At 38.1% G+C, this 27976-nt stretch overlaps 3 protein-coding genes across 6 annotated transcripts in view; all 3 read right to left on the bottom strand.

The window, feature by feature from the left end:
• Nucleotides 1-170: 170 nt before the first annotated feature.
• On the bottom strand, nt 171-11005 carry LOC128507755 (uncharacterized). 2 transcript variants are annotated; one of them, XM_053478833.1, is made up of 11 exons: nt 10918-11005; nt 9800-9911; nt 9615-9712; nt 9211-9521; nt 6644-7207; nt 5541-5688; nt 5306-5432; nt 4890-5021; nt 4692-4800; nt 603-669; nt 171-496 (listed from the first exon to the last, which is right to left on the bottom strand). In XM_053478833.1, the coding sequence occupies exons 2-11, from the start codon at nt 9870-9872 to the stop codon at nt 350-352; spliced, it is 1776 nt and encodes a 591-aa protein (XP_053334808.1). In that variant the 5' UTR covers nt 9873-9911; nt 10918-11005; the 3' UTR covers nt 171-349. The 2 variants fall into 2 exon arrangements, with proteins under 2 accessions (XP_053334808.1, XP_053334809.1); XM_053478834.1 differs by having other exon boundaries at nt 9800-9888.
• A 2203-nt stretch (nt 11006-13208) lies between these two features.
• On the bottom strand, nt 13209-23260 carry itpkca (inositol-trisphosphate 3-kinase Ca). The gene is made up of 7 exons (XM_053477999.1): nt 22614-23260; nt 17486-17564; nt 17143-17356; nt 15602-15803; nt 15416-15517; nt 15240-15311; nt 13209-14063 (listed from the first exon to the last, which is right to left on the bottom strand). The coding sequence occupies exons 1-7, from the start codon at nt 23010-23012 to the stop codon at nt 13839-13841; spliced, it is 1293 nt and encodes a 430-aa protein (XP_053333974.1). The 5' UTR covers nt 23013-23260; the 3' UTR covers nt 13209-13838.
• A 1972-nt stretch (nt 23261-25232) lies between these two features.
• Nucleotides 25233-27976, bottom strand: part of ccdc61 (coiled-coil domain containing 61) — a 19621-nt gene continuing 16877 nt past the window's right edge. For all 3 annotated transcript variants that reach the window (XM_053477877.1, XM_053477876.1, XM_053477879.1), the window contains exons 10-13: nt 27768-27971; nt 27647-27680; nt 27490-27550; nt 25233-26421 (exon numbers count right to left, since the gene is read on the bottom strand). In XM_053477877.1, coding sequence (XP_053333852.1) covers nt 26327-26421; nt 27490-27550; nt 27647-27680; nt 27768-27971 — 394 coding nt within the window. In that variant the 3' untranslated portion in view covers nt 25233-26326. The remainder of the gene's footprint in view (nt 26422-27489; nt 27551-27646; nt 27681-27767; nt 27972-27976) is intronic.

Raw genomic sequence — 27976 nt, 5'->3', positions numbered from 1 at the left:
TGCTGTAAAGAAGTTTTTTTTTTTAATCCAGATATAATATATGTATAACTGACTAAAATAATAATAGTATAAACATTTTAAAAACAGGTTTAATTGTATTTTTTATTTATTGTGTATTAATACTCTGTTATGTATTAATATTACTTTAGTTAAGTAATAACTAAAAAAAATTGTGTGTTTGGAAGGTTTATTCAGGTTTTAATATAACTTAAATATTTTTTTTTTTTTACATTTTGGGGAGTCTTAAAAGAACTCTTTCATTGTCATAATGTTTTATTCATGGTCAATTAATGTTTAAACCATTTAAATTGTTATTAAAAGTCTCATGGTGCTTGTTTCCTCTTTTCCTCTACTCCACTGATTCAGGGTTTATGTTAAACATCTGGCAGATTTTGTGCAGCTGTGCATTAGCCGAAAGCGATTCTTCTTTCAGGTGCTGGTTGCTCACGTGAAGTTTCAACACTTCAGCCAGTAAAGCCACTTTGTCCTTCTTTTCCTGAGCGAGAGAACAGAGGATTGGAAAACGAGGGATTATTGAGGGTCAGTTGATTTCCAGCATAGCCATGCTCTACTATTATTTGTGGCATTAATTGGAATCTCACCTTCAGGAGATCAGTGCTGAGCCTCATCAGCATGTCCTCTAGGTGAGAAAGCTGGTCATGAAAGTCACTGAAAACAAAGAGACGGTATTACAATGATTAAAAGAGTTATTAAAGTTTATTAAATAATTAACAAATAATTAGAATCAAATAATTAAATCAAACTATCTTAAATTATTATTATTATTATTATTATTATTATTATTATTATTATTATCTATTAAATTAGCCTATCCCAGCAGACAGGGTACAGGGTAATATACACACACATACACACACACACATACTATAGGCATGCCTTTGGGCTGTGGGAGAAAACAGGAGTACCTGGAGGAAACCCACCAACATCAAATCTCTACACACACAAACCCGAGGTGGGAATCGGACACTGGACCCTGGAGGTACGAGGCCACAGTGACACCCACCACGCGCTCATGCCACCCTCATAAAAAAAAGTGAACTTGCACTTTAGATATAACTCATTTGTATTATATTAAAAATATTTTAAAGTACATGTCTGGTTTATGATCATATCAAAATACACATTGCCCTTGCATAAGTTTCCTTGTCCTTAAGATAACTTGATTAATATTTATAATATTCAGTTATTTTATGGACTGTTAAAGTCACATAGAGAGTTATTTCAGTTAGACAGATGTTGTTTTATTTCCCAAAATCATTTTTATGAATAAAATTAATTATTGATTGAACATATTATTACTCAAAAAGTAATATAATACTGTATATTTACTTTAAAATCATTATTAATAAGTTTAATGTGTATATTTTTTTTATTTCACAGTGGTGTTAAATTATGGATCAGAAGATGTTAATTAATTGTCAGTGTTTTTGCACTGTGGATAAAAATAGCTTCCAAAGTAGACATGGATGGATCAAGCAGTCCGTGTTGCCATGCGAGTCCAACACATTTTAGTCAGCTTAGTAACAGTTTAAACAATGAACAAACTATTGCTACAATAAGAATTTTCTGTAGCAAACACAGACACGCAGTGTGATACAAACAGTAACATGTTCTGGCTATGTTATAAATATTTATTAAATATTTGTAATAAATATCAGCGCTTTTGCTTCACTAATTGTGGAACAAAATGAGCTAAATGTTACTGTTTACAATGTTTTATAGCCACTGTTTCTGATAGTGAAGTCTGCTTTTTAAAAAAAAAAAAAAAGTCACTGGATAACTTAGCTACCTAATTTGACAGGATGTTCATATAATTTATTGCAATATGTCTTAATTTAGGCAAATAATAATAATAGAAAAAGTAAGCAAGTAGTTTTTTCTCCCTTTTAAACTTCCTCACTTCCCTTTTGCTAATGCGCTAGCAGCAGAGTTTGTTTATATAGGAGTGACTAGCTAACCTTACCTAGCTGCTTTGATTATTAGCTACAGTCATACACTCAAGAGTAAATTGCTATGAAATTTAGCTGGTATCAGCTGTCTTGGCTCGTGGAATCACTTTACTCATGGTGAGCTGGTTTAGACATCAAAATGAGCAACTTGTCAGAACAAGAACTACAGAACTGTCAAGAGCTTCATGTCCAAGACTGTCAATCACACACACATGTATCATACAGGAAAACATTGGGGAGACATCACTGAGGAATTTTATTTTATTTTTTTTAATACAGGCCACTATTCCAAAAATAATATGTGGAAATTTTGACTAAAACATTAGTTAGTGTCTCATTCACTAAAATGCGAACAGATGGGATTAGTGGTAAAGGTAATCCGGCTTCACATACAGTGAGGCAAAAAACATATTTAGTCAGCCACCAATTGTGCAAGTTCTCCCACTTAAAAAGCTGAGAGAGGCCTATAATTTTCATCATAGGTATACCTTAACTATGAGAGACAAAAAATCCAGAAAATCACATTGTAGAAATTTTAAAGAATTTATTTGCAAATGATGGTGAAAAATAAATATTTGGTCACCTACAAACATGCAAGATTTCTGGCTCTCACAGACCGGTGATGACTTCTTTAAGAGGCTCCTCTGTCCAGTACAAAAGACACCTGTCCACAACCTCAAATAGTCACACTCCAAACTCCACTATGGCCAAGACCAAAGAGCTGTCAAAGGACACCAAAAACAAAATTGTAGACCTGCACCAGGCTGGGAAGACTAAAGGTGAATCCCAATTCTACCCCTTACCCCTACACTTAGCCCTACCCCTCCGTTTGGCGCGTTCACGTGAAGGGGTAGGGGTGTCTCATTTCTCTTTTGGTTGGAGGGGTAGGGCTAAGGGGAAGGGCCAGATAGCCCTCGAAACGAAGATTTTTCGGGACCTCACTTCAAACGAAGGGCTAACGAAATTTTCAAGATGGCCGCTCACTCGAGCAAGCAGACCCGTAAATTTAACGATTTTTTGCCATTAATAAGGATTTTTATGACAAGTTTTTATTATATGTATATTAATTTTAGTCTTGTGTTTGTGTTTATGGTGATGTTTTGTAAAAAAACGTTTGCAAAAAAACCGCTAAAGTTTGCTAGCGGATAGCGCCGATTGCGCAATATTACAAAAATATATTTTTATGTCATATACACTTTACTACATGCTACAAACAAATATGAAAGTTCAGTAGCACGGCAGTTTGCCGAGCTTTTCATAACGCATTGTTTGTTTTGCTTACGGCCATACTGTATGTGTACATGTAAATGAACGGATACGTATGATGACGTATAACAGTGTTGTAGTGGTGTCCCATTTCTTAGGGGAAATATTTTAACCCTTCCCCTTTCCACTTCGTTTTAAGGGACAAGGGGAAGGGGCGAGGGGTAGGGGAAGGGGTAAGGGGTAAGGGGTAGAATTGGGATTGGGCTTAAATCTGCAATAGGGAAGCAGCTTGGTGTGAAGAAATCAACTGTGGGAGCAATTGTAAGAAAACAGAAGAAAATGGAAGTCCACTGATAATCTTTCTTGATCTGGGGCTCAAAGTTCTCACCCCAAGGGGTCAAAAAGATCACAAGTACTGTGAGTAAAAATCCCAAAACCACACGGGGGGATCTAGTGAATGACCTGCAGAGAGCTGGTACCAAAGTAACAAAGGCTACCATCAGTAACACACTGCGCCACCAGGGACTCAAATCCTGCAGTGCCAGACGTGTCCCCCTGCTAAAGCCAATACATATCCAGGCCCGTCTGAAGTTTGATAGAGAGCATTTGGATGATACAGAAGAGGACAATGTCATATGGTCAGATGAAACCAAAATAGAACTTCATGTTTGGAGGAGAAAGAATGCTGAGTTGAATTCAAAGAACTCCATACCTACTGTGAAGCATGGGTGTGGAAACATTATGCTTTGGGGCTGTTTTTCTGCAAAGGGACCAGGACAACTGATCCGTGTAAAGGAAAGAATGAATGGGGCCAATCATAATGGGGGTATCATAAGATTTTGAGTAAAAACCTCCTTCCATCAGCAAGGACATTGAAGGAAAAAACATGGCTAGGTCTTTCAGCATGACAATGATCCCAAACACACCGCCCGGGCAATGAAGGAGTGGCTTCGTTAGAAGCATTTAAAGGTCTTGAAGTGGCCTAGCCTCAGATCTCATATAAAATCTTTGGAGGGAGTTGAAAGCCCGTGTTGCCCAGCGACAGTCGCAAAACATCAACAGGAATGGGCCAAAATACCAGCAGCAGTGTGTGAAAACTTTGTGAAGACTTACAGAAAACGTTTGACCTCTGTCATTGCCAAAAAAGGGTATATAACAAAGGATTGGGAAGAAATTTTGTTATTGACCAAATACTTATTTTTCACTATAATTTGCAAATACATTTAATGTGATTTCCTGAATTTTTTTTTTTCTTATTTTGTTTTATCTTTTTAAGTGGGAGAACTTGCACAATTGGTGGCTGACTTAACACTTTTTTACTCCACTGTAGGGCCATGCCACACCATTTTCCCACTGACTTTCATTATCTTCTTAAAATGTCACTAAAATAACTAAAATAAGCCCAACATGATTAAAAAGCCCAAACTCTTAACTGAAACTTTTCTATTGAGAAAACTTATTTTGAAAGCTTGATATTTAGTTTAAATTAGCAAAATTACAGAAGAATTGACTCACTCTGAAGTTTTATTAAGAGCATCTGGAAGCTGTGGATTGAGTGCTTCAGGACTTCTACCTGACTGCATGTTTTGGGACTCACCAGACAGGAGCTTGGCCATCTCCTGGGCTACAAAAATTGCAAATAATAATGCAGAATTAATACACATTTACTTTTTTAATATATTAAATAATTATAGTATGATTTTTTTTATTTACTTTCATAAGCCCTGGCTGCATTCAACAAGCTGTTCCAATCAAGCTTGCAGGCTGTATTGGTCTGATTCTTGGGTTCTTGATCATCCCGGTTCCACACAAGTGTATCAGAGAGCCCACATGGTGGCGGGCACACTATGAAAAATTTAGTCTGATTTAATCACTGATTAAAATTGTCATTTATCCTAACATTTTTTATGTTAACAATAAAAAAAATAAATACATAAAAAATCTAAATTTTTGTAGATTCATTTTAGTCTAAAACCCATCGTCAACAAGGATTTCATCGCAATTTCTCTCAGAACAATGTTACGATAGTTGAGGAAAGGGCCCCCTGATAGATGAGTATATAGACACCTGTCTGGGCTGATTCTTGTGAATGTGAATTTTAAAAGTGATCACTGACTCTGAGCTCTTACCTGTAGGGTCAGACTGAAGAGAGAGATGGTTGGGTCTGGGGACAGGGTGTCTGGAGAGAACAGGGCTTGAGAACATTATGGGCTTTGGTGAAGATAAACCAGTCGCACTTCTGTTTGTTTGGCTTGGCTGAAAAAAATATGGCAATTATGGTGAATTTGTGTCCGTGGCAGCAATATTTGTAGTAATTATGGAGGGAATGTCTTGAGGTTCTTGTCATTGTGAAATAGCACTGACCGAGTCAGTAACTTCATCCATGAGAAGGAGTTTTTTCAGGTCCTCCACTACAGTTGTCTTGTGAACAGGTTGTTGGTTGCAGCTTGACCGGAGTATAGCAATCACACGGGGCTGACCAAACACGTTCTTTGACTTTGTGTCCCCTCGCCTTCACATTAAAATAATGTCAAATGAGGGATGATGAAAAATTATATATATACTGTATTCTATTACTTAGGAACTACAGGTTTTGTCTTGTGGTACTGCAACACCTAGACTTCATAAATAATAATAATAATAATAATAATAATAAGCAAATAAGAAACCTTAAATAAATCTCCTGTATATTATTGTGCAGAAGTCTTATCCACATGCAAATAAATGCAAAAACAAACAAACATATAAAGCCCAATAAACATTAATTAATGAACCAAAGTCAATATTTGGTGAGGCAATGCTTTGAGGACTTTGAGAAGTGTTAAGTACAATATTTGCAGTTTTTTTAAGGAAATTAGTTCCTAAGTTTTACTGAGCATCCTGCAGAACCACCCGCAGTGGTTTCTATGCAACACTCAGCAGCTTCCATTTTCTTGGTCACTTATATAATATACAGAAACTAAAGAAAGATGGAAAAAAACACAGAGCTCCAGACGAGTCAACCCTTTCTGAAGGCTGTGATTTAAAATGTGTATCTTATAGAACTCTAGAGCTTAGAGTGAGCGCGCATGCCAATCGCACTGCATGGCGCTCTTTTTCTTGGTCTGTGTAGACGTTTTGTCTTGGTCTACCTTACCGGGTGCTACCTAAGGATCGCGTGACGTGCGCAGGCATCAGGGCCCTTAAACAGACACTAGTCTAGCAACTGCGTGTCTAGGTGACTGTGACTCTGCCCGTTCCTGTGTCTAGTGTACTGCTTTATTTATAGCACTTATTTGTGCTTTTCTGGCAGTTTTAGTGTTGTAAATATGTGAAACCTTTCTATAACAAATTATAATGAAATATTCTATAAATATTTAAATACAAAAATCCATCATATATTTTATGATGATTAATCATTCCTAAAAATTGGTCATGGCCAATCTGGAAGATATGTAAGTTAAGGTCATCCTAACTTTAACACACACCTTTTATTACTGTTGCTAATTGAATAATTTTCATCTTCACTGGAGTCTTGGTTGTTCTTCTGTTTGGTGTTGCTTTGAGTGTCTCTGGCATAAGATTGGCCAGATGAATCGCAGTTTGAACCATTTTGAAGAGTATGGGAGCTAAAACAGGTGCCTTTGTACACACTGAGCTTACAGTATCCAGCAAGCTTACTATCTCTCTGTAGATTCTGATGGTCTGGTGAAGATGGAGTTTGTGAAAGTGTAAGGGTGTTGTTGAACACATGTGGATCTTGAGCCCATTTCTTTACACTGAGAAAACTCTGTTTTTTTGTGGACTGTGCACGGTCACAATGATTCCAGAGACATTCCTCCTTCTTGGAGATCTCTGTTCTAGTTACGTTCAGTGAACACTCATGCATACTGGAGAAACACTGAGTCTGGATCTCCTCGTCTTTAACTTGCTGAAATTCTTGGTCATATGTCTGCTGTTGGATTGGATTAATTGGAGTAATCGCGGCTCTCATCAGTCGAGGTTTTTCCACTACTGAGGTCTTGATTCCTTGTGGCCTGCAGGACAGTTCACTAGAAGATACATTCACAAAGTTTTGGGATGAGACAGTTAACCTCCAGTTAGATCAGAATGTCTTTATATCAGGACATGACATTTTCTCCCAACTTCCCTGTCTAGTCTATATATCCTTGTACAATCTTAATATAAGGACTGTAATGTATAATTCTTTTGTTAAATTCCTTCCTGTTAGAAGACACTTATTAAGTTTGTAAAGTTAATGTTGCATGGTACACAACAGTAGAAACCAGGGTCTCTGCGGTTAAAATGTAAAGTGGGTCAGTACATTTTCATGGACCTACATCTCCAAAGTTCACTGAGAGTGGCGCAATAAAAAAAACAGCCAGTGGGAGCCAATTCTGTGGCCTTGTTGATGAGAGAGGTCAACAGAGCATGGCCAGACTGGTTTGAGCTGCTTGAAACACTACAGTAACTCAAATAACCACTCTATACAATTGTGGAGAGCAAAAATGCATTTTAAAATGCACAACACATTGAATCTTGAGTCAGATGGAATAAAAAAGCAGAAGACCACATCAGGTTACTCTTCTTTCAGCCAAGAACAGAAAGCTGATGCCGCAGTGGAGAGTTCACCAAAACTGTACATCTGATGACTGGAGAAACACAATCCAGTCTAAAGAATCTCAGTCTCTACCAAGGCACACAGATGGTACAGTCAGAATTTGCAGTGTTAGCCTGTCTAGGTTCAAATTTTCTTTAGTTGGGCTAATTAAATTACAGTGGACTGATTATTTTGAGATTTGGCGACAACCCTGTAACACTGGATGTAAGAAAAATAAAAAGCTGTGTCGATTATCTTTTTATTTATCACATACAGCTAATAGTTAATTCTTGCTTTACTTTACAGAGACCCTCCCCTATGTTTCCTTCTGGCTCTCCCTTTTAGTTATGCTGTCATAGTTAGTCCTGCCGAAGTCCCTGATTGCACTCTCCACTAAATGTTCATGCACCTTCTACATGTGACTGTGAGTATACCTACTGTAAAAGCTCTCTTGCTCTCTCTCACTTTCTCCGTCGAGCTACACATGCCGCTCCTGAGCTGCCAGTGATCCACACCCCCTCTGTCCTCTTTACCTATCGGACTCATCCTGATGCCCCACTTAGGGGCCCACACTGCTTAGGATGTGTGTGGTGACTTTTCCACTGTTCAGTGGTTCCACTTGACCATAAAGTTGGATAATCTTGGACATGGCAACTTAAACGCATTTCCTGTTATACTGAACTTCCAGCCTCCTTACACACAATATGACTGCAAATCAGTTCCTGCTCATCAGGGACCAACTGATCTTTTAGATTTATACATATTTTCCCACAAATCTATAAAGACCCTATGACCATTGTTAAAAAAAACTTTATAAAAAAAATATTGAATTGAATTAAATTGGTTCAATCCATTAATTTGTGTTGTATTAGCTATTTAAATTCAGTTTACCTGATTGATACAGAACTATCAGCTTTGCGTTGGAGTTGTATGGATCCGAATACTATCCAGGGAATACTGTCTAACTAGGAAACTATCCTTGAGAAAAGATGCACAGAGAGAATCACCCAAACACAGGATTGAACCAGGAACCCGGGAGCATTAAGGCAAGAATAATACTCAAGTACGCCACAGAAAAGCAGGAAAGTAGCATAAATCTCTACAGACAACATTAGCTAAGGAAATCATTACACCAAGCAGGAAGAAATACTTTAAGTCTGTCTGTACAGCAGGTAGCATTGCTGCTTCGAGGCTATTCAAGGTGCCAGGCTTGATCCTTCGCTTGGATTACAATCAACTCTGACTCTTACAAGAAGAGAGTCATAGCTAGCTGCATCAACTGAATATAAAGCATTTTAAAGGATACAGCTTTTTATTTCTATTTCACCCAGCATTGTTACTACATCTTAATACAATTAAGCCAAATAAAAATTTTAAGTGCAACTACAGTAGTAATAGATATTTTTAATTATTAATTTAGTTATACACATTCTGATGAATGTCTTCATATCTCACCTTTGATTGAGAACAGCTAATTTGGTGTGAGGTAATGGCAAAGTGTGAGCATAGTGCTCCTCTTTGTTTTTTGTCCCGGAAAACACTGTTGAAGGTTCACAATGTCTGGATCGTGGAATTTTGGGACTGTAAAATCCTGGCTGTGCTAGTGGGTTTGAACTACATGAATGGACCACACTTGCAGAACTCTTCCTGTCCCAGGAGCTTTGATCCTGTTGCCATTCACCCTTGAAGCAGAGGTCATAGTTCTCAGGAGAGAAGGCACCTCGCTCTGCTGCAGCACGAAAACAGCTAGGACGCAGAAAATGTGCCTGGAAGACAAATAGGCAAGGCAACTCTGATTACTCACAGGCAACGCCCTGAATGTCAGGGGTGATGCGGTAAAACTGAAAATGCAAAGTCACCCTTGGAAGGCTTCTACAGGACTCCCCGTCCAGCTGGTCTTGCTGATCTGAGCTTTTCTCAGCTGAGCAAGGGGCAATCACCATGTGCCACCCGCCATCTGAAAATAAAGGCAATGGACTTGATGCTGTGGAGCACAATTTTCATAAATAAAAAAAAAACGTGCCAAGTATGTAGTGTGGTGTACCTGCATTGTCACTTTTAGTTGACGTGTTCAGGCTTGTAAACTCCATCTTCCTGTGCAAGCACAATTTAAGCATGTGTGCACATTATGCACTAAAAAGAGACACTGTTATTGACTATAAAACAAGAAGAAACAAGATCAGAGGAAAAGATTTAAAAAGATAATTGATTTAATTTAATGAAAATTAATTAATTAGATAGAATTTCATTAATTTCCAACATTTTTCTTTCTCTTCCATGATTTAATTTCAAATTTTCTAGCCTATCTATAAAGTAAGGAATAAAAACACTTAACAAATAAAGAGAAATTACTCCTTTAATATCTTTTTTATTTATTTTTCCATAGAAGTACTGGAATCTCAGTATGGAATACAGCAATATGATGCAGTTGTGCTAAGTTGCATTAGAGACTTGGTTTGGCTAGTAAGGTTTCACTAGTTCGTTTATTGGTTACTCACTCATCTTCCATACCACTTTATTCTGTATTCAGGGTCGTGGGGACCTGGAGCCTATCCCAGGAGGGTTAGGGCACATCGCAGGACACACACACTAGGGGCAATTCGGGAACGCCAATTGGCCAAACCTGCATATCTTTGGACTGTGGGAGGAAACCGGAGTACCCGAGCACAGAGAGAACATGCACACAGAGACGGGAATCGAACCCGGACCCTGGAGGTGCAAGGCGACAGTGCTAATTAAGTGCTAAGTTGATCTGATTGAGCAGATTGTACAGATGAGAATGTGGGGGACTTCACAAACTATAAGACTAAAGCACTGCTGCATCACTCACTTTATTTAGAGACAGAGCAACGTCTAAATCCCACTGTATGCCACTGTAAATCTAATCTTTATGATTTTGTATTTTAAGTTTTCAGTTTTCTTCTTTTACAGCATAGAAAAGGGTTAGAGTAAGTAAAAAATAATTAGCACAAGGAACCGTAAAATAAGAGCAGAGCATAAACTTTACAGCTTAAACATACATGGTAATAGGTTATCAGATTTTTTTCAGATTCTTACTACAATCTTAACAATCTTGTCACATTTACGCACATTTCTGCTCTGAACATTAAAATGTAAAAAATGTAAATAAATGCATGAAAAGAATTACAAAACCAAACTTACTGAACAAGTGGATTCTTCTCTTGGAGTTACTTCTACACGAACGCTAACGCTCTGGAGCTTCTTTAGAGAACAGCCTGGAGGGAAGTGATGGCACCGAATGCTCCAATTCAATGTAACCACGCACCCAAGATACACAAGAGAAAGAGCTGTGTGGGATTTGTTCTGACTGCTGCTGAAACAGAGGAAGGGATTGTTGTATTTTCTGTTTGCCCTTTAGTGTCAATAGAAGCGCTGTGTGAACTGGACCATGATGTTTGTGAAAACTTGTTAATATTCTGTAACTAATAGACAGTCAGGCCCATACATTTTGGGACATAGAATTTTTTTGCCATTTGGCCTACATACAATATGACCAAATTATGAATTTCCTCACTCAAGATGTTTTGCCAGGCCTTTACTGCAGCTGCCTTCAGCGATTATTCTATTGGGTTAAGAGCAGCCGACCGACTTTACCAGTGCAGAATATCCAACCGCTTTGCTTTTGGCATCCTATCAGTTTTGTAGTATTCTGAGCAGAACCATAGCTAAATCTGAGCAGAAATATAACCCTATACACTTAAGAATTCATTCAGCTACTTTCATCAGCAGGCAGGTGATCAAAAAACACTAGTGACCTTGTTCCACTTATGCCCTTAATACTGCTTATTTTGGTTTATTTAGCTTTTTTTCAGCCTAATGAAGAATAAGTCTTCTTCACTTGCATAGACATCTCATTTTAAGAGTTTAAATAAACATACATCAAATACAAATGTAACACTCAAACACCCACAGGTCTTTTATTTGCTTTTTTAGTCATGAAGTATTGAGGAAGCAAGTCAATGCATGGCCTGGCCATGCAACTGCTTGTCAGTCATAATTGTTGCATTATACTAAAAGAGAACATACACTACTCAACTATACACAAGTACACTCAGGACATAAGCGAAACAGATCCTCCTACCACATGCAGTCTTCTTCAAAAGTGACTGCAAATGCTTTTGTTTTTGCTGTACACTGATGGCATTTGGTGCGAGATCAAAAGATAATTATTGACTACTAGTGTAGCTATCGTTGAAGGAAAAAGAGTTTTTAGAAATAGTGAAAAGGTTAAGCTGAAAAATAAGCTGATCAGCTTTAATGTAATCAGATATTTTTTCAGATTGAAGCCCATGTACAAATCAACAGCATGGCACCTTTTGTCTGAACCCAGCCATTTTTAACTGATCAAAAGTACTGGAACATGGCACACATTGTCTAAACAATATTTCTAAAAACCAAGGTTTCGACCCATTTTAAAATTAGAAAAAGATTTTTTTTTTTTTTTTAAATCAGTCACTGGGCTTAGCCAGTACAACAATCTGGATGAAACCACTGACATCACACAAGTTCTAGAACCAACATTCACCTTTATGGAAGTGATCGAAAAGCCAAAATGTGCAGAAAAACTATTTGCTCAATACAAAACAGGTAAGCCAAGATAGCTTGGAGATAATATCCTGGTCTGGGCTTGGTACTGGAACAGACTCCCGAATCCCTACTGGCAACTCATGATAGAAATCATGATTTTTGCAGTAGAATGAATGAAAAAGAATCCACAGAAACATTGTCTGCCAAGTTGCAGAGAAAAGCGTGAGATCTAATTGGGAGGAACTTTATACATCAGGACAATGCCTCAAAACACACTACCAACACAACAAACGACTTAATTGGGGGAAAAAAAAAAAAAAGTCTGGTATTTCCCAAGGCTTATTTCTCATGTCATTTAAGGGGGTTTTGAATTTTAAAACAGAAATATCTGAAGCAGAGATTAGTGCTGCCCACCCCCTTTTTTTCTCACCACTTTTGGATTTACTAATGAACAGCCTTTCCTTAATTGAAGTGGGTCCGATAGAGCAGGAAAATGCTAAAATATGCAGAGCACTGCATTTACATATAAAAAAAATAAACCTTGTATCCCCCCCCATCCCCAACCGTACCAACCTCTCCATCTAAACTTTGGGATTGATGGCATTCTTGGGCCCTGGCCTAGTTTATCATACGGATGATTTTAATAACGCATTTCTGCAAGGCACTTCTGCAAGCGGTACTGGATAAGAGTATTTACCTTATGTCATAAATGTAAATATCAACATTGGTATTATAGGGTAGAACTTAATAAGCAAATGTTTCCAGCAGCTGATCACAGTCAGGGTATAGTGAACAAGGAGCTCGAGTATCATGCACCTGCACACAACGCTCCTAAAAAGTGTCTAAAGCTCACAAGTCCATACCATTGTGATTAAGAGTATAAAAAAAAAAAAAACACAACTCCATAAATACCACCACCAGTTTACATTTATTGTGCCGACAATAAAATCAACACGATAAAATTACAGCATAGAAATCTGTAGTGGTATCCGGAACCAGAACAGGCCAATTCACAGTAATGTAAATCACAGAATTATGATCATTTAGTCAGTAGGAAACAAGACTTAAACACAAACTATACATGTTAAGTAAATGGACAAATCTAGCTTAATGTAGGGTCTTAAATTACAAAATCACTCAGATTGAACTCAACAATGCGGTATACAGATTTCTGGTCATTGAGGACATCTTTCTTACAAGTAAAATCTAGGAATGTGGAGTACAGCACAGGTCACGGTACGATTGCATAAACAATCAAAAATCTAAATAAATGCTTCTTTTCCTAAATTGGTGCAACAGTAGCAAGCACCTGTGATTAACATCGGTTGCAAAATAATGGTAAAAGTGTCAGATTTAAACATAAAAACAGCACTGGAAAACCTGAAACCTATAGTACAAATTATTTTATCCAGTACTTAAAAAAAAAAAAAAGTTTCTGGTTCCATCTTCAATGAAAAAATAAAAATTTCATAAAATATAAACACTATTAAAAATAAAATAAAAGGCTATTTACACTTTTACATTTACTTAAGAGTTCATTTACTTAAGAGTTTCTTATTGCAAGAAATCATTTCAGTGAAAATGTTAATTAAATTGTCCAGGCCCCAGAGGTAGCCGTCCTCATGGTTACCAGGCACCCACTTCCTGCGATGGTCTATCACGAGATCAGAAGGCACCTTAGTAGTCTTTCCAAAGTCAATCATCCACACACCAAGACCGCCGCGCCGGTCGTGGACAAACAGCAGCGAGCTTCCCACCACCTTCAGGCAGACAAGACAACTGGTTAATTGAATATTCAAAATTATTAGTTTGATGCTTAAAATGAAACTATGTGGTACATGTATAATATACAGAATTAAAGGTTGTTAATCTGGATTTGGCAGTTTTCGCACCAAGGTAACATGACTGGTTTCATTAGCCAATGCCTAATGCTTCCTAAAACTTAACGTCCTATTTGAATTTTGTTTAAAGGACTCATTTTGCTGCCCCAGCAGGACAGGAGCGAGGTGCTCAAGTTAAACAGGACTAGGATGAAATTTCATTCGGTTGACACTTACAGAAGTCTTTAAACACAGTACAGTTAGGATGCTCTTGGCTGCAGTAAAACATTACTCGTGCAAATATTTTGAAAGAAGGCTGTATGCCTGTAAAAAACGACCCCAGCCGAGGTGGCTCAGAGCCCACTGCAGTCGTTCCTGTCAACATTCAGCGAGTGGAATGTCTGATAGTTCTCGCCAACTCGTGGAAGAGATGCATCGGTGAATGTGTGTGCAGTTCCTTCACAGACACCACTTGCACATTAGAGAAATTTGGCTGGAAATTGCCACATCCCTGTACAGTCCTGACCTCACTCCAAGCCATTTCCAAATGTCCAGTGTTTGAGGTGAAGCAGGCAGTCCCATCATGGCTCTGGTGTACAAAGAAAACTCTCCATTGATGGTATCAAAGCAGTTATTTACAGCGTTTGACGAGTGTAATAGTGTAGCAGGAGATTATATAAAGAAAAAGGGAATTTTCACGCTCATACCCGTCTTTTCTTATTCTGCACAATCAAAAGTACTGGATAGACTTGAACGTACTGTGAGTATAGTCAAATTTATCAAAAACTCAAGCAGACGAGTCTTTTTTGAAAAATCTTGAAATAGTAATCTTGAATCCATTTGCCATATTCAAGAAATTGACATGATATACACACATACTGCAGTGTAAATGATCACCTATAGAATATGGAATGAAAAATTAGTGAACTAAAATATTTCACTCAGAAATCAAATAGTATAGTAGTCTAGTAGGTAGTTTTAACCATTGAAAGTATTAAGCATTTTACTGGCAACAGCAAAAGAAACTAAATAGGAACTACACTGCTAACGAGGTAGTTTAAATCCACTGTAAGAAAAATCTATACAGTATAATTCACTTCTATAGATGCTTTTTACCTCGTGCTTTTTAAAGAAGTCAGAATTCTCAAGCAACAGCCGTAGCTCCTTTAATTTCTTTTGGTAACTTGTCTGAAATTGGAGAAGCACATCCTGTTAAACAAAAATCTCTAAACGATTCTTTATCTATGAGCAAATACAAGGCAATTTAAATAAAAAATAAAATCCTCATATACCAGCAGAAAGACATCACGGTCGACAAAGTCATCTAGCGCCTTAATCACCTCCTCCTTGTACTTTGTCTTTTTAAAATCGGTGTTACAGGTGCCGTCTGATTTCTGCAAACAGACATGAAGGATGTAAACCATACCTCATTGTGCAGTTACTTACTAGTGCCGATGCATTATACAACAACACATCACCTTGATGCCCTCGATACGGAAACCCAGTGTGATTGTGGAGCTGAGAGCCTCTCTCCACTGCATGTATCTGGTTTTAATCACGGCTTGCTGGGCTTTTTCCTCTGCAGTCGGAGCCTCTAGGTCCAACGCAATCATTTTCTTATACAAGTCTTTACGAGGCTGAGGAGTCTCATCATTTTCCAGGTCCTCCTCCAAGTAGGTCCTGATCAGATAGGGAGGGGGGGAAAGATTTAATGCCCGCCACAATAGGCACTGAAAGACACCACACACATTAGTCTCGAAACACGTCTGCCCACAATAGATGCTGCTTACAGCTGATCAACACAAACCCAGACTTTCAACGGCATTTGAGATGGTAAAGCATCACTGCTTCCTTATAATCATTAGGGTGGTACACTGAACTATTCTCTCATTTGCATCCCATGTGTTAGAAGTAAATTTTAGAAATGCGTATGGCAGATGATCGATACCAAATAGTGGCCAGGAGAGTCAAGTGACCTATCTAATGTCCTATTCACACAGGATTAGTATTATCTGGGGACCTTGTGTGATCTGTAATAATTGCAAAGGTTGTCTGGGATCTTAATCCCATGCGAAATCGGCCACGTCTAATCTGTAAAAATTCTCCCACAATCATTCTGATTTGTCGATCTCATTTTTTCAAGGTATGTTTCCTGTGTGCCTTTTTATCCAGCTTCCACAAAGAATGGAGTGCTTTGAAAGTATTTTGGGTGCTGGGTCATATCGCTTATACCCCATACAACAATAGAATGTGCAGAAAGAGAAAGCTGAAAACCACCAGAAGAGCGAGAGCAAAAAGTATGATCAGATGGATGAGTGTATAGCAGCATGCTGTAAGTAACACTTCTGTTTACATCATATATCTAGACCTATAATGATGAGACATTTCCAAACAATAGAATATACGAAAGTGCACAATTAAGCAAGGAGGTTCACGTCATAATTCAAGATTAATGCTTAATCATATCCGGGAGATAAATCACTAAATTCGAGTAAAATCGCTGACTTCGCTTATCCCTTGTAAATGCGCCACACGAAACTCCGATATAGAGATAATTTCGAAATCAAATGAGGTCCCCAGATAAGTACTATTTGCACAGGATTTGTATTAAGACAATGGAAACATGACTGCAGTTAACAAACCTGCCTTTAAGCAAACCACAAGGTTTCAGGAAAAACGTTCTATGAACAGATGTGACTAAAGTGAAGTTGTTCAGCCTTATCTTCAGTGCCATGCTGGGGGAAAACCAAACAGCATTTCAGCAGAAAAACCTCATTCACTTTCAAGCATGGCAGACGGTGTCAAGTATCACCATCAAGACAGCAGACAAACAGAAAACTGCTTAAATCTTGATGCAATTTTGTGGCGCTACGAATCCTATCGTCTTTAATCTTCAGCATTAAAAACTAAAATGACCTTGAAAATGCTTCGCTTCAGCCTTAAAAACGGTGATGTTTAAGAACATTCGAGTAGATTTGTAGTCAATGTTCTAAAAAGGCTAAAGCAGGCAGGAGCTCACCGGCTTCCCATTTTGCAGTCCATAATGCACGGCGAGTCAAAAGATGAGAGCAGGTTTTCCATGTGGTTGTACTTTTGCTTATCTTGCTTGGTCACCCCATAGTATGTTGGCACAAAGGGACGGAGCACATCATGCATCAACAGCTTCAGACACTCCTCCTCATTTTTACAGTACTTCTTCAGCAGCTCCCCATCACTGACTGCCTGAAAACTACCTGGGGAACCAGACAAGAGCTCTTGAACCAACAATTCATTGAGAGAATAATAAAGTCATGCTTAGTGTTTAATTTTTAATAAGCAATGCAAACAAACAAGCAAACATTAAGAGGAAACTGAACACATACCTTCATGGCCAACCACTTGGAACCAGGAAGAGCACTTCTGATCTTCTGATGTGGTGCCTTGAATGTTTTTACTCTCCTCCTATAAAAGCAGTTCCCAAAATATCATTAGGCCAAAATGCCAGATATAATAGCAAGCTGCTTTTTAACCAGTTCACATATGAAATGGAAAAAAAAAAATTTAATGGTAGAGAGTTTGTATAATCCAACATGAGAATACTATTGTTATACACTATAGAGCAGTAATTGCCTTCTAAACTGATCTGGCTGGAAAACCTACTACACCCATTATTCTCAAAGCACCAAGGTAAATAATAGGAGAACCGTATATAAATATCCAATACAGAAACATTACAAAATAAATAAATACCTACAGCTTATACGAGTGACCCTCCCAATAACTTTGTACTCAAGCTTTTTCCTGAAACTGAGATTACACTTTAAACATTTGCATGCTATTGAGCTGTAAGAGAAAGACTGAGCAAGTGGACTGTTTACATTGAGCACGGTAAATTAGATTGGTCTCTCAACTGAATTTTGCGGGGAGGTTAATTCAAAGCAGTTACACAATTCCATCTCAGGAAGTTTTTCCTATGCCACCGTCGCCCTCGGCCAGCTCATCAAGAACAATCTGATCATTTTGAGTCACACATTTCAATAAGCAATTTTTTGCTTATTGCTTATAGCTCTCAATTGAGAGCTATACAAATAAAATTTTATAGAATATATTTTGACATAGGACAGTGCTTCACATGCTTTAGTACTCTTTAAATAATCACCTTTTCTATAGCCTCCGCCCTGTTGGAAATCATTTAAATTAAACCATAAGAGAATAAACAGAAGGTCTGCCCCAGAAGCGGAGCTGGATTATGTTTAGAAACGTGAAGTCACTGAACTACGGCAAGCTATTTTCCCCCCTCTCCATTTGTTTCAGTTGTTGCAGCATTTAAGTGTTCACTCCAATGAAATTCTACAGAGTTGACATTCAGACCAAAGTCCACCAACCAATGATTTCTTCAAATTGAGGTGTTAAAATATGACCAATCATTGAAACCACTGAAACAAAACATTGCTGGGAACGTAACCTTGCCTTGGCTCCTGCATGTAAAAGCCCCACCTTTTACAATCTGGCGGGGCAGAGTGGAGCCAGGGATTTTACTGCCATGCAGGCCTAGGGTGGGGCAAAATATTAAAACGCCCACAGAAAGTTACCCCACTATGACACCCTTTGCCTGGATGGTTTTTGTAGTTCCCCAACATACACGTATCCAACAACCTTGGGCTACATTGTATGAGGTATGCTAGAATTACTAATTTAATATCAACTAATAATGAAAAGAACAGTATTGTTCAGAGTATGCAGCTGGGGTTAGAATTCGCCATTGAGGTCGTACTGGGTATTCCATAATTCAAATTAGACTCTTACAGCGAGATTTGTTAGTAGTGCCTTTTTTCAGGGATTAATGGCCATCAGAACGTAACATTATTTAATAAAAAAAAAAAAACTTTAACATAACCATTTTAAAGCGTCCATTTAAAAAAAAAAAAAAAAAAAAAAAAAAAAAAATTCACAGCTGTAATCCTTACCTTTGCCTTCAGCTCAAGCAGTGAGCTCCTTCTGCACTTGAAACCATCAAGCCAATCATTGACAATGGTGAACTTGCTAGACTTAAGTAACAAGAGTAATGCCTCGCTCATCTAACACAATAACTCATTTTAATAAAACATTTACAGAAAGGACATGTTTAGCTACTACAACGAGCCAGAAAAAAAAACACTAATAAGCAATAAAAAGAGTCCCCTCCTTCTCAAAGTAAAATTAGGATTGAGACCAAAGATTAGATAAATATTGTTTCCAAAACAGTCAGCCAAAAGCTATTTGGGGGAAAAAAAAAAAAAAAAAAAAAAAAAAAGGCCCTCAGAATAGAAAAATGTCAAAACATAAATGGTGCATATAAACCATCAATTGAGGATCTGAACATCTTCCAGTGGGTTAAATTAATATACTGGTCAGCGTTTTCCCACAGGTGTGAAATATATATTCCCACTATCTAACCACATGCAAGGAGAAAGACAAAGTAAGAAATTGGGAACTAAACACTCTTTGGAGTACAAACATTGCCCTGTGTGTCAGAACATGTACAGAATGGCAAAAACATAGTTACGGGCCATCATCATGTTTTAACAAATACATATGGGCTCATGATTGTGCAGTATACAGTGACATCCTTTTTTCAACACAACCTAGGCAATATGAAAATCTGAATTCTATTTGATTATATTTAACTACACAAGCACGACTGAGCACAAAAAAAGAAACTCATAAGATGACATGTTTTGTTTGTTTTCAGTTGTATAATTTACATGTTTTAAAAGCAGTGATGGCTTTAGTTCTACAGGACATAGAAAATCCAAATGCACCATTTGATCTGTGATTGTGGGTTTTGTTTTTAAAAAGAACCTGTTCAAGATGCCATATATTTTTTTTTTACCTCAGCTGTCATCCACTGAATTTACTGCCCCAGTACACCGTGATGACGAATCAACAGGTACTGGAGTGGTAGCACGAGAGGGAACTCCCTGCTACTAGTTAAATCACCAAGTACATCGTTTCCCCAAACAGATTTTAACAAGGGTGGCAAATATATGGGTGGTTGTCAATATTGAACTTTCATGGTAATCACTGCAGCTTATATTTTGTGTAATAGAACACACTATATTTTCTGGACAGGTGTTAAACAGTCCTGTGCAATGAGTCCTGTGTCCAGAGTCCCTTTTCCACATCACTTCCAGTCCTAATAGCATGATGTTCTCCAGAACAAAGATGGCAGAAGCAGCCCATCATTTCGAGTGAGCATGACATCAAACTGATGACCTTATAAGCAAAGCCCTCATTTCAGTGTGCGCTTACACAACATAATGTGAAACCAGTTTAAAAAAAAAAAAAAAAAAAAAAAAGCTGAGAGAGCATGTCAAAGCCAAAAAAAACATTCCAAAACACTTCACCTGCAAAACACCATTGTTTACCTCAGGGACGGCGGTGATAATCACATCAGGGTGGCTCACGAGCAGAGCGAAATTATGAAATCTAGATCCTTTTACCTCAAACGTGACCAGAGGCCAATATGGCACATTGCTTTTATTATTAAATAATCCATGGTACTATGAAAAAAATAAAAAATAAAATGTATCTCTCAAAAGTTCATATCTATAGACAATACAACAGTTCTGGGGGAAAAAAAAAAAAAAGTCTTAAGCGAAACATTATTTCATATTAAAACAAATTAAAGTAAAGAAATTACAGGGCCAGCTCAGTGGTTAAGGCATTGGACTACGGTTTGGAAGATCCCAATTTCAAACCCCACAACCACCGAGTTGCCACTGTTGGGCCCTTGAGCAAGGCCCTTAACCCTCAACTGCTCAGATGTATAATGAGATAAAAAAAATAAATAAATAAAAAAAATTTTGGATAAGAGCGTCTGCCAAATGCCTAAATGTAAATTAAAAACAACTTACCCTAACAGATTACATACCCAATAATAATATAAAAAAATTGGTTGTTTATGTAACACCTTATTTCCCCTCTCATCAGTTTACCAACCACTCATCACCGGCCTGCTCATCTTTCAACATCTTTACCCTTTTCTCATTGGTTCATGCCTTAAGTTGGACGTTTTATGCTTGATTCATACATCAACGCGTGACTAAACAAAAACATTCCTCTGAAACTGGTCTAACTTGAATGAAAATGAAAGGAAGTTTTTAAAGCAGCAGCATTCTAACAAGTCAAACTTAGTTAACGTCATGTGTCAGGGACACTCCCCCACCCGCACGTCTAACCCTCCCTACTAATGTGTATTCCAGACATACCGCCAACACCTTACACGAATAAAAACTCACATTTGGCCTTACTTGGATTAAAATCTAATGAGATGTGCGGACTACAACTATAAATTAAAGTGCATAACTTGTTTGAATGTAATTATGCCAACATGAATCTCTGTTAAACACACAGCTGTAGATAAAGGAGGGCTTGTAAGGGGTAAAAGTTTACACACAGAATTCTTGCCTGATGAAATGTGATTCAGGACTCTCGAAACTGTGACGTTCAGAAAGCACAGATGACGTTTTTGCTCAGTTCAGGTTGTCGAAAATGATATAAATATGATGCAGGGCACAAGGCAGTCTACATACTGGACAGGGGGTCAACCCTTTGTAGGGTACAAGCAGACATACAATTGCATAAAATGCGCAAATTGGAAAGGCCAATTAGAATTATAGCTGTAAACGATTATGAGCCCAAGCATGTTGGCGCCATCGCGTCCCAGGTGCACGTACAACCTGTGAGTCATTTGTGTGTGTTAAGACCTACAAAAAGTCATTGCCGCCCGGGTTCTCCGGACAACTCAGGTTTATGTCATTTGTGCGAGTAAGTGTGAGAGAGTCAACGTTTGTGATGTGCGTGTATAATAGGAGGAATTTTATGTTAAGACCTTCAAAAAGCTGGTGTGTGTTTGTGTACATGTGTGAGTGAGAGATGCGGGTGTGTGCATGTAATGTACAAGTGTGTTTATGTGCGACTGTGTGAGAGGTATGTATGAGTGTTTGTGTATGCATGTGCATGACTTGTGTGAGAGAGATGCAAGTGTGTATGTGCGATTCCAGATTCCACCCAGTCTGATAAATGTTCAAGAGTTCATGAGTATGTTAAGACCCCCCAAAAGATGGGGGGGGAAATCCTTAGGACAAAAAGAGGGTCCTGTGCATCCTATATATTTGTACAGAGAAAAATAACTGACTACATAAATGAAAAAATTATTTAGCCACTCTAGTAGGTGCCACAAAAATATAAAATGTGCACATGAACAAAATACAGTACAAACTGTTTTGTATGTAGCCGACCATAAATTTTTCAGACATAGGTAAACTGTAATAAACCAAAAAAAAAAAAAAAAAAAAAAAAGCTACACTGTGGACTTTGGCTCACCTTTTTGTACAACATTACAGATAAGCTAGAACGGGGAGATAAGTAGATAAACATGCTAAACATGAGCACAAGAAAAGCAATAAGAGAAACAGCCGGCGTCTGAATGGGACAATGAGAGAAATCAGTGCAGGTGAACAAACTGACCGTCTCGCTCCGAGTCGCCGTGTCCTGCTCCTCGTTACTGCCACTGAAGCGCTCACACGGGTCAGAGACGGAGGTGGGAGAAGCGCCCGGGGAAGAGCAGTCTGAGAGCTTCCTCTGCCCGGGAGAAGAGGCGACGGAACCGCCACAGCCGCTGTCCGAGCACAGAGACTCGTCATCGGCCTGAGAACCGCAGGAAAGTCCCCTATTGCTCACGTGCTTGAGCTTCTGTTCGGTTTGGGCCACAGGCGGTTGTCCAGTCACAGGCAGCTCAGGCGGAGCGACACACAGGCCGACAACACGGCTCTGCTGCTCGGTGTGCTGCGCGGCTTGGGTCGGCCAGTGGGAGCTGTGGATCATATCGCCGACGCATGGAGCAACGCTACCGGGGGTTTTAGTCATCCCGATCACTCACACACCATCCGAGCGCCCTGACTTCACAGACCGTCCAGCACAGACCGTGGCTCTTCTGGAGACGTGTGTATGGTGTACTCGGCTAATCTTTTTTTCCGGAACTTTACTCGGGCATTAGCGTACTAACCTGTGCACAAACCTGTCAGTGTTTCTCCTTCATTTCTGTCGGACATGCACGCGCAGACTAAACAACGGCGTACAATAAACACGTCCGGCGCGTGCTCCTCAGCACTGATTGCGCGTGAGTAGCAGATTCCGCTTCCCCGCCTGCTTTTATTGGCTAGTAGTGCTGGCCCCGCCCTCTTAACACTTTCCTTAAAGTGACATCGCTGCTTAATGTGTGTAAACCATTAATTCATTCATTAACTCATACATCCATTTATCCACTCAGGTGGCTCGGAGCATGAGGCGGGGTGAACCCCGAACAGGGTACCGGTCCATAGCAGGACATACATGCACTAATAATCTAATAAAATATTGCGTTCATTTAATCTTAAAACAGCGTTTTTAGTCATTTAGTCTTCATTAGGCCTGAGCCTGAATTGGTGAAAGTGGCAAACATAGGCCGAGTCTGCGGACTTTGGGGTGCGCCCCCTAGCGACCAAAATGTCACTACATTTACTCTAAAAGGCAGTAGGTCCAGTTAAACATTTGTACACATATTTCGTCTGGGGAGATAAACCATAAGTTGGACATGAGTGACTATGGATTTTCCATAGAATTTCCCTAAAGCAAAATTTATTATATATAATTATATTATTAAATATACATATTATATATGTACTTATTGTTTTAAGAGTACAGTCCCCAACTTATGAACGAGATCCATTTCAGGAGCACGTTAAGTCTTATACACCTTTTACACGAATGTACAGTTTAAAGTATAGAGAAAAGAAACAAACATAGGTTTGAGGGAACCTGGCAAGATATCCAATACAGAGCTGTATTGGACTGTGAACTCTGTCTTGTTGATGATTATTCACCATCAGGACAGCTTTACAGGACAGCCGTTTTCCATCATTGTGCTCCAGTACTGATTCATTTAAACCGCAGAGGCCAACTCATTTCTCCCGCACCCTCACACAATATACCAGCCTTTGGATACTTTATACATTCACATACACACTGAAAATATTGTATATATTCATAAATATTGGTATTAGGTGCACTGGTACTTCCGTTTTTTTTGTTCACATATACGAATGTTCGTAGCTCTGCAGTCTGTTCGTATCTGCGGAAATTCATAATTTACATGTTCGCAAGTCGGGGTCTTGCTTTACATTCAACCACCCATTCTGATGTTTAATGTGAACATTGTATAAAATCTTTGACTCTTTACTACATTGCACTGCTGCCAAATCAGTTAATAATTGGACATTTGCATGTGTGCAATGTGCATGTTTAATTAAAGTCTGCCTTACTGTAAGTTACTCCGCATTAATTTCATAAGCAACAATTCGATTGTCATTTTAATCTTAAAAGTGCCACAAAAAGAAGAAAAAATAAGTTGTAAATGAACTGAAAGTCTCTTATAAGTAAAACCTGTATATTTTACCTATAAGTGGAACTCACACAGTGCAGCGTTTTCAGCCTCTATGCTGTACTGTTCCTACTTCCGCTGGCTGAACATCGTGAGGAAATCACAACTACATAAACAAGCATGAGGAAATTACAACTGATTATATTTAGTATATTAATTTCTCCTTTAGGAGTATTTTAATTATTTGCACAAATGATGTTTGATTGTATTTGCACAAACAGTATGTTTGTGTTTTCTTATGGTTAGTCTCAAATCTCAAAAGGTATTGTAGTGGGTCATTAAACAAACAAAATGTAAAAATCTAAACATGCTAAACATCACTGGTTTTAATATTAAAATCTTTTTACACCAGTTTGTAAATTTTTTTTTTTATAGTGCGTCTTATTTAATGATGTGGGCCAGCTGTGACAGGCTACAACAACCAACAATCGTTCAACATATTTCAACATCTAGTTAAAGCACACTAAATGACTAGTTAAGACCATATCATGACCATAACTCTCACTGCATTATCACCTGACTTCTGATTGGTCAGGAAATGTTGATTAATTTCCTAGAAGAGCAGTAGTGACGGTAGTAGTGACAACAGTGCTCATTCTAACCATTTTATTTATTACTTCTGAGAGCCTCTAAATAACAGATTTATAAAAAAAATGAAATTCAAAACATTTTGGTGAAATAAATTATTTATGACATATTACATTAAGTGGCCAAGATTTTATACAGATCAGCACATAGAGTTTCTTCATTACGGCAGTTCAGTCATTTGTAAGGTTACTTTTGTAGAGGTTTTGCTTATAGCAGTTAAGCTTCAAGGTTTCGTATTGTCAATAAATAATGAAAGTACATAGCTACTTATTTAGCATTCTGTGTTGAAATTGTCTTAATCCTCAGACTCTTTTGCCATTGTTTAGTGTAGTTTGGCGCTTTTTTCTGACACTAGTGGATAAAACTGACATTCAAACACATAAAACAATGCAAAAAAGATGAAAATATATGTTAGTCATAATGCAATCTACATAAGTGTGTCAGACTCATGAAGGAAATGTGAAGTTAAACTGTATGTGCTTAAAGTCACAACATAACTTAAGTTGGATATGTAGATTAACCCAACATAATGTTCTGTGTCATTTTATGTAATCTTATGTACAAATACTGCAAATAATCCAAACTATGTTTTCTGAAGAGACAATAGCTGAAATGTTTTAAGCCTCATTTACTTGCTTCTAATATCTGCCTTGTGGTAACGACACTAAAGTAAATGCTACACACCAAGCAAGATTTAGCTGAGCAACCATACCTGAGTAAAATGGGAGAACAAGGTGTAACCATTCCTGACAACTTTGCCCACCTGTGCTAATGACTGGCACCTAACATGAAAATGTTTTAAATGTAAATTAGGGGATCTCCTCCATCATAAGATGACCTAATTTTAGAAAATGTGTTAAAGACGTAGAAAAAAACTAAACAAATTACAATTGTTGTAAAGAAATATGTAAAATATGTATCAATTGGTTAAAAGAGGTACACTACATACAAATATCCTAATTTACACACACAGCATGTACAACCAGTCACATCGACCCTATGAAATAAAAAACGTTTGCAGAGATCATTTATCGATTATTGCATATTATCTTGTAGGACTGGTAAAGATTAGCATCACCAGTTCAATAGTGAGTTAAAAAAAATGATTGTCCATCCTAATGAAAGTAACCATCAGATTGTTCAATAAAACCCTAATGCATAAAATCCAATATCACTAGCGTCCTGTGTCCAGGTCTCTCATGTACTCCTGCAGGGCCTGGAGTCGAGCGTCGATCTCAGACAGGTCTGCTCCTGTATCCGCAGAGCTCTCTAATATGATGAAAAAAGAAAATATATTAGTTTTGATTATTGCCCACCACCAGGGATGCACGACCTGATATATCGAATATTTAGTTACTGACTAAATAGCCTATTTTAAGAACTCTAGTAGCTCAAGATTTTTACTTCAAAGCTGTTTTTGGCGCTTGCTATGTCATGTATCAGCAGCACTTGCAGCTTGCTCCTAAACTTGACAGCATAACAATTAAAGAAGGCCAAAACCTAGCTGTATGTAGGTATTTGATGCCTAATACAATTAATATGATTGACAGCTACCGCAAAGGGAATGTTGTGATCAGGGTTAAAGAACATGCTAAAAAAACTGCAGTTGAACAAAATAAAAGACAATAAGACCAAACAGTTGGTGGATGCACTGCAAAGGCATAAGAATCTCCCAACCAACAGAGTAAAAAAACATAGGCATATAGCAAAAACAAATAGCATAGAGGGTAAAGTTTATTAATTTAACAATCGTATCAGATGGTATCGGGCTGAGCCGATATGCAAAGTGAAAAAGTCAGATTGGTGCATCCTTACCCACCACCATACAGGTTCAATTATTAATACACTTGGTCATATTATAAAATTACAATGATAGGACCAGAAACATAATTTTGTGATACTCATAAAGTGAGTAGGGTTACTATGGTAATCCATTTTTTATTTTTTTTATATTTTATTCTATCCTGCTTATACGCTTAGCTCCTGCACAAGGGATGTCAATGATTAATCGCCTGGCCAAAAAAAGTCACAAAGGCTCAAATTATTGGGCAGCATTAAGCAAAGAAAACAACTAGGGTGAGTTGAATTTACTGGATCTGGGTTAAGAACACTTCAAAACATTATCAAAACCTGGATGCATAGTGCTGAAAACTGTGGAAGTAATGTGGCTGGAAACAACTTTGCCCTCATAAACAGAGATCACAAAAAGTCTAGGTTAAAATCTCATACCTTATTCACACAAGAAATTCATAACAATTAACTTTAGATTTTTGTATTTAGATTCACATTTTCATATCCCTTTGCTCTTTGTCGAACAGATAAAATCATTGCTCATACCTCTCACTCTTTGTGTTGGAGTGCTACACAAGGGCTTTTTGTTTAAGTGTCTTCCCCTTATCTATGAACAAGAAACAAGTCACACTTTGTAAAACATAACTACTGTTCACCTCACAATCATTTTAATCTTTTCACAGAAGTTTAAATACAAACTCACCATGGCAGGACCATTAGACGCTAGTTTTCTTCCTCTGGTTAAAAGAAAAATTATTCAAAACACCTCAAACACTAAAGAATTTATTCATCAGTGAATTCTGCATGTGTCGTTTTTTTCTGACCTGCCATTCAAAGGCTTAGCAAGATCCTCAAACTCAGCCAGTGAGCTTTCAGAAGAGTGACGACTCCTCCTGCTTTCTACAGATGTGCTCCTGCCCCGCCCAGAACTCCCCCGTCTGAAGTAAGGAACATGCTCTCTGGACCGTGAACGACCCCGTTCATTCAGAGATGGTGATGCCATCATGTCCCTTCTGACCTTCCTTTGGCTAAT

Source organism: Clarias gariepinus, chromosome 19 (genome assembly GCF_024256425.1).
Source record: "Clarias gariepinus isolate MV-2021 ecotype Netherlands chromosome 19, CGAR_prim_01v2, whole genome shotgun sequence".
Lineage (NCBI taxonomy): Eukaryota > Metazoa > Chordata > Actinopteri > Siluriformes > Clariidae > Clarias > Clarias gariepinus.
Note: the sequence above shows the minus strand (reverse complement) of the source record. Positions and strands in the feature narration are given on the sequence as shown.

Bases quoted from the DNA above. Each gene is read 5' to 3' on its own strand.
- LOC128507755 (XM_053478833.1), bottom strand. From the start codon at position 9,872: ATGCTTAAATTGTGCTTGCACAGGAAGATGGAGTTTACAAGCCTGAAC. The intron at 9,522-9,614 runs GTGACTTTGCAT...TTTGTCTTCCAG, and splicing joins CCTGTAGAAGCCTTCCAAGG to GCACATTTTCTGCGTCCTAG. The intron at 5,022-5,305 runs GTAAGAGCTCAG...AATTTTTCATAG, and splicing joins TCTTCAGTCTGACCCTACAG to TGTGCCCGCCACCATGTGGG.
- itpkca (XM_053477999.1), bottom strand. From the start codon at position 23,012: ATGACTAAAACCCCCGGTAGCGTTGCTCCATGCGTCGGCGATATGATC. The intron at 15,804-17,142 runs GTGAGCTCCTGC...CTATCTGATCAG, and splicing joins GACTGCAAAATGGGAAGCCG to GACCTACTTGGAGGAGGACC. The intron at 15,518-15,601 runs GTGATGTGTTGT...GTCTGTTTGCAG, and splicing joins TCCGTATCGAGGGCATCAAG to AAATCAGACGGCACCTGTAA.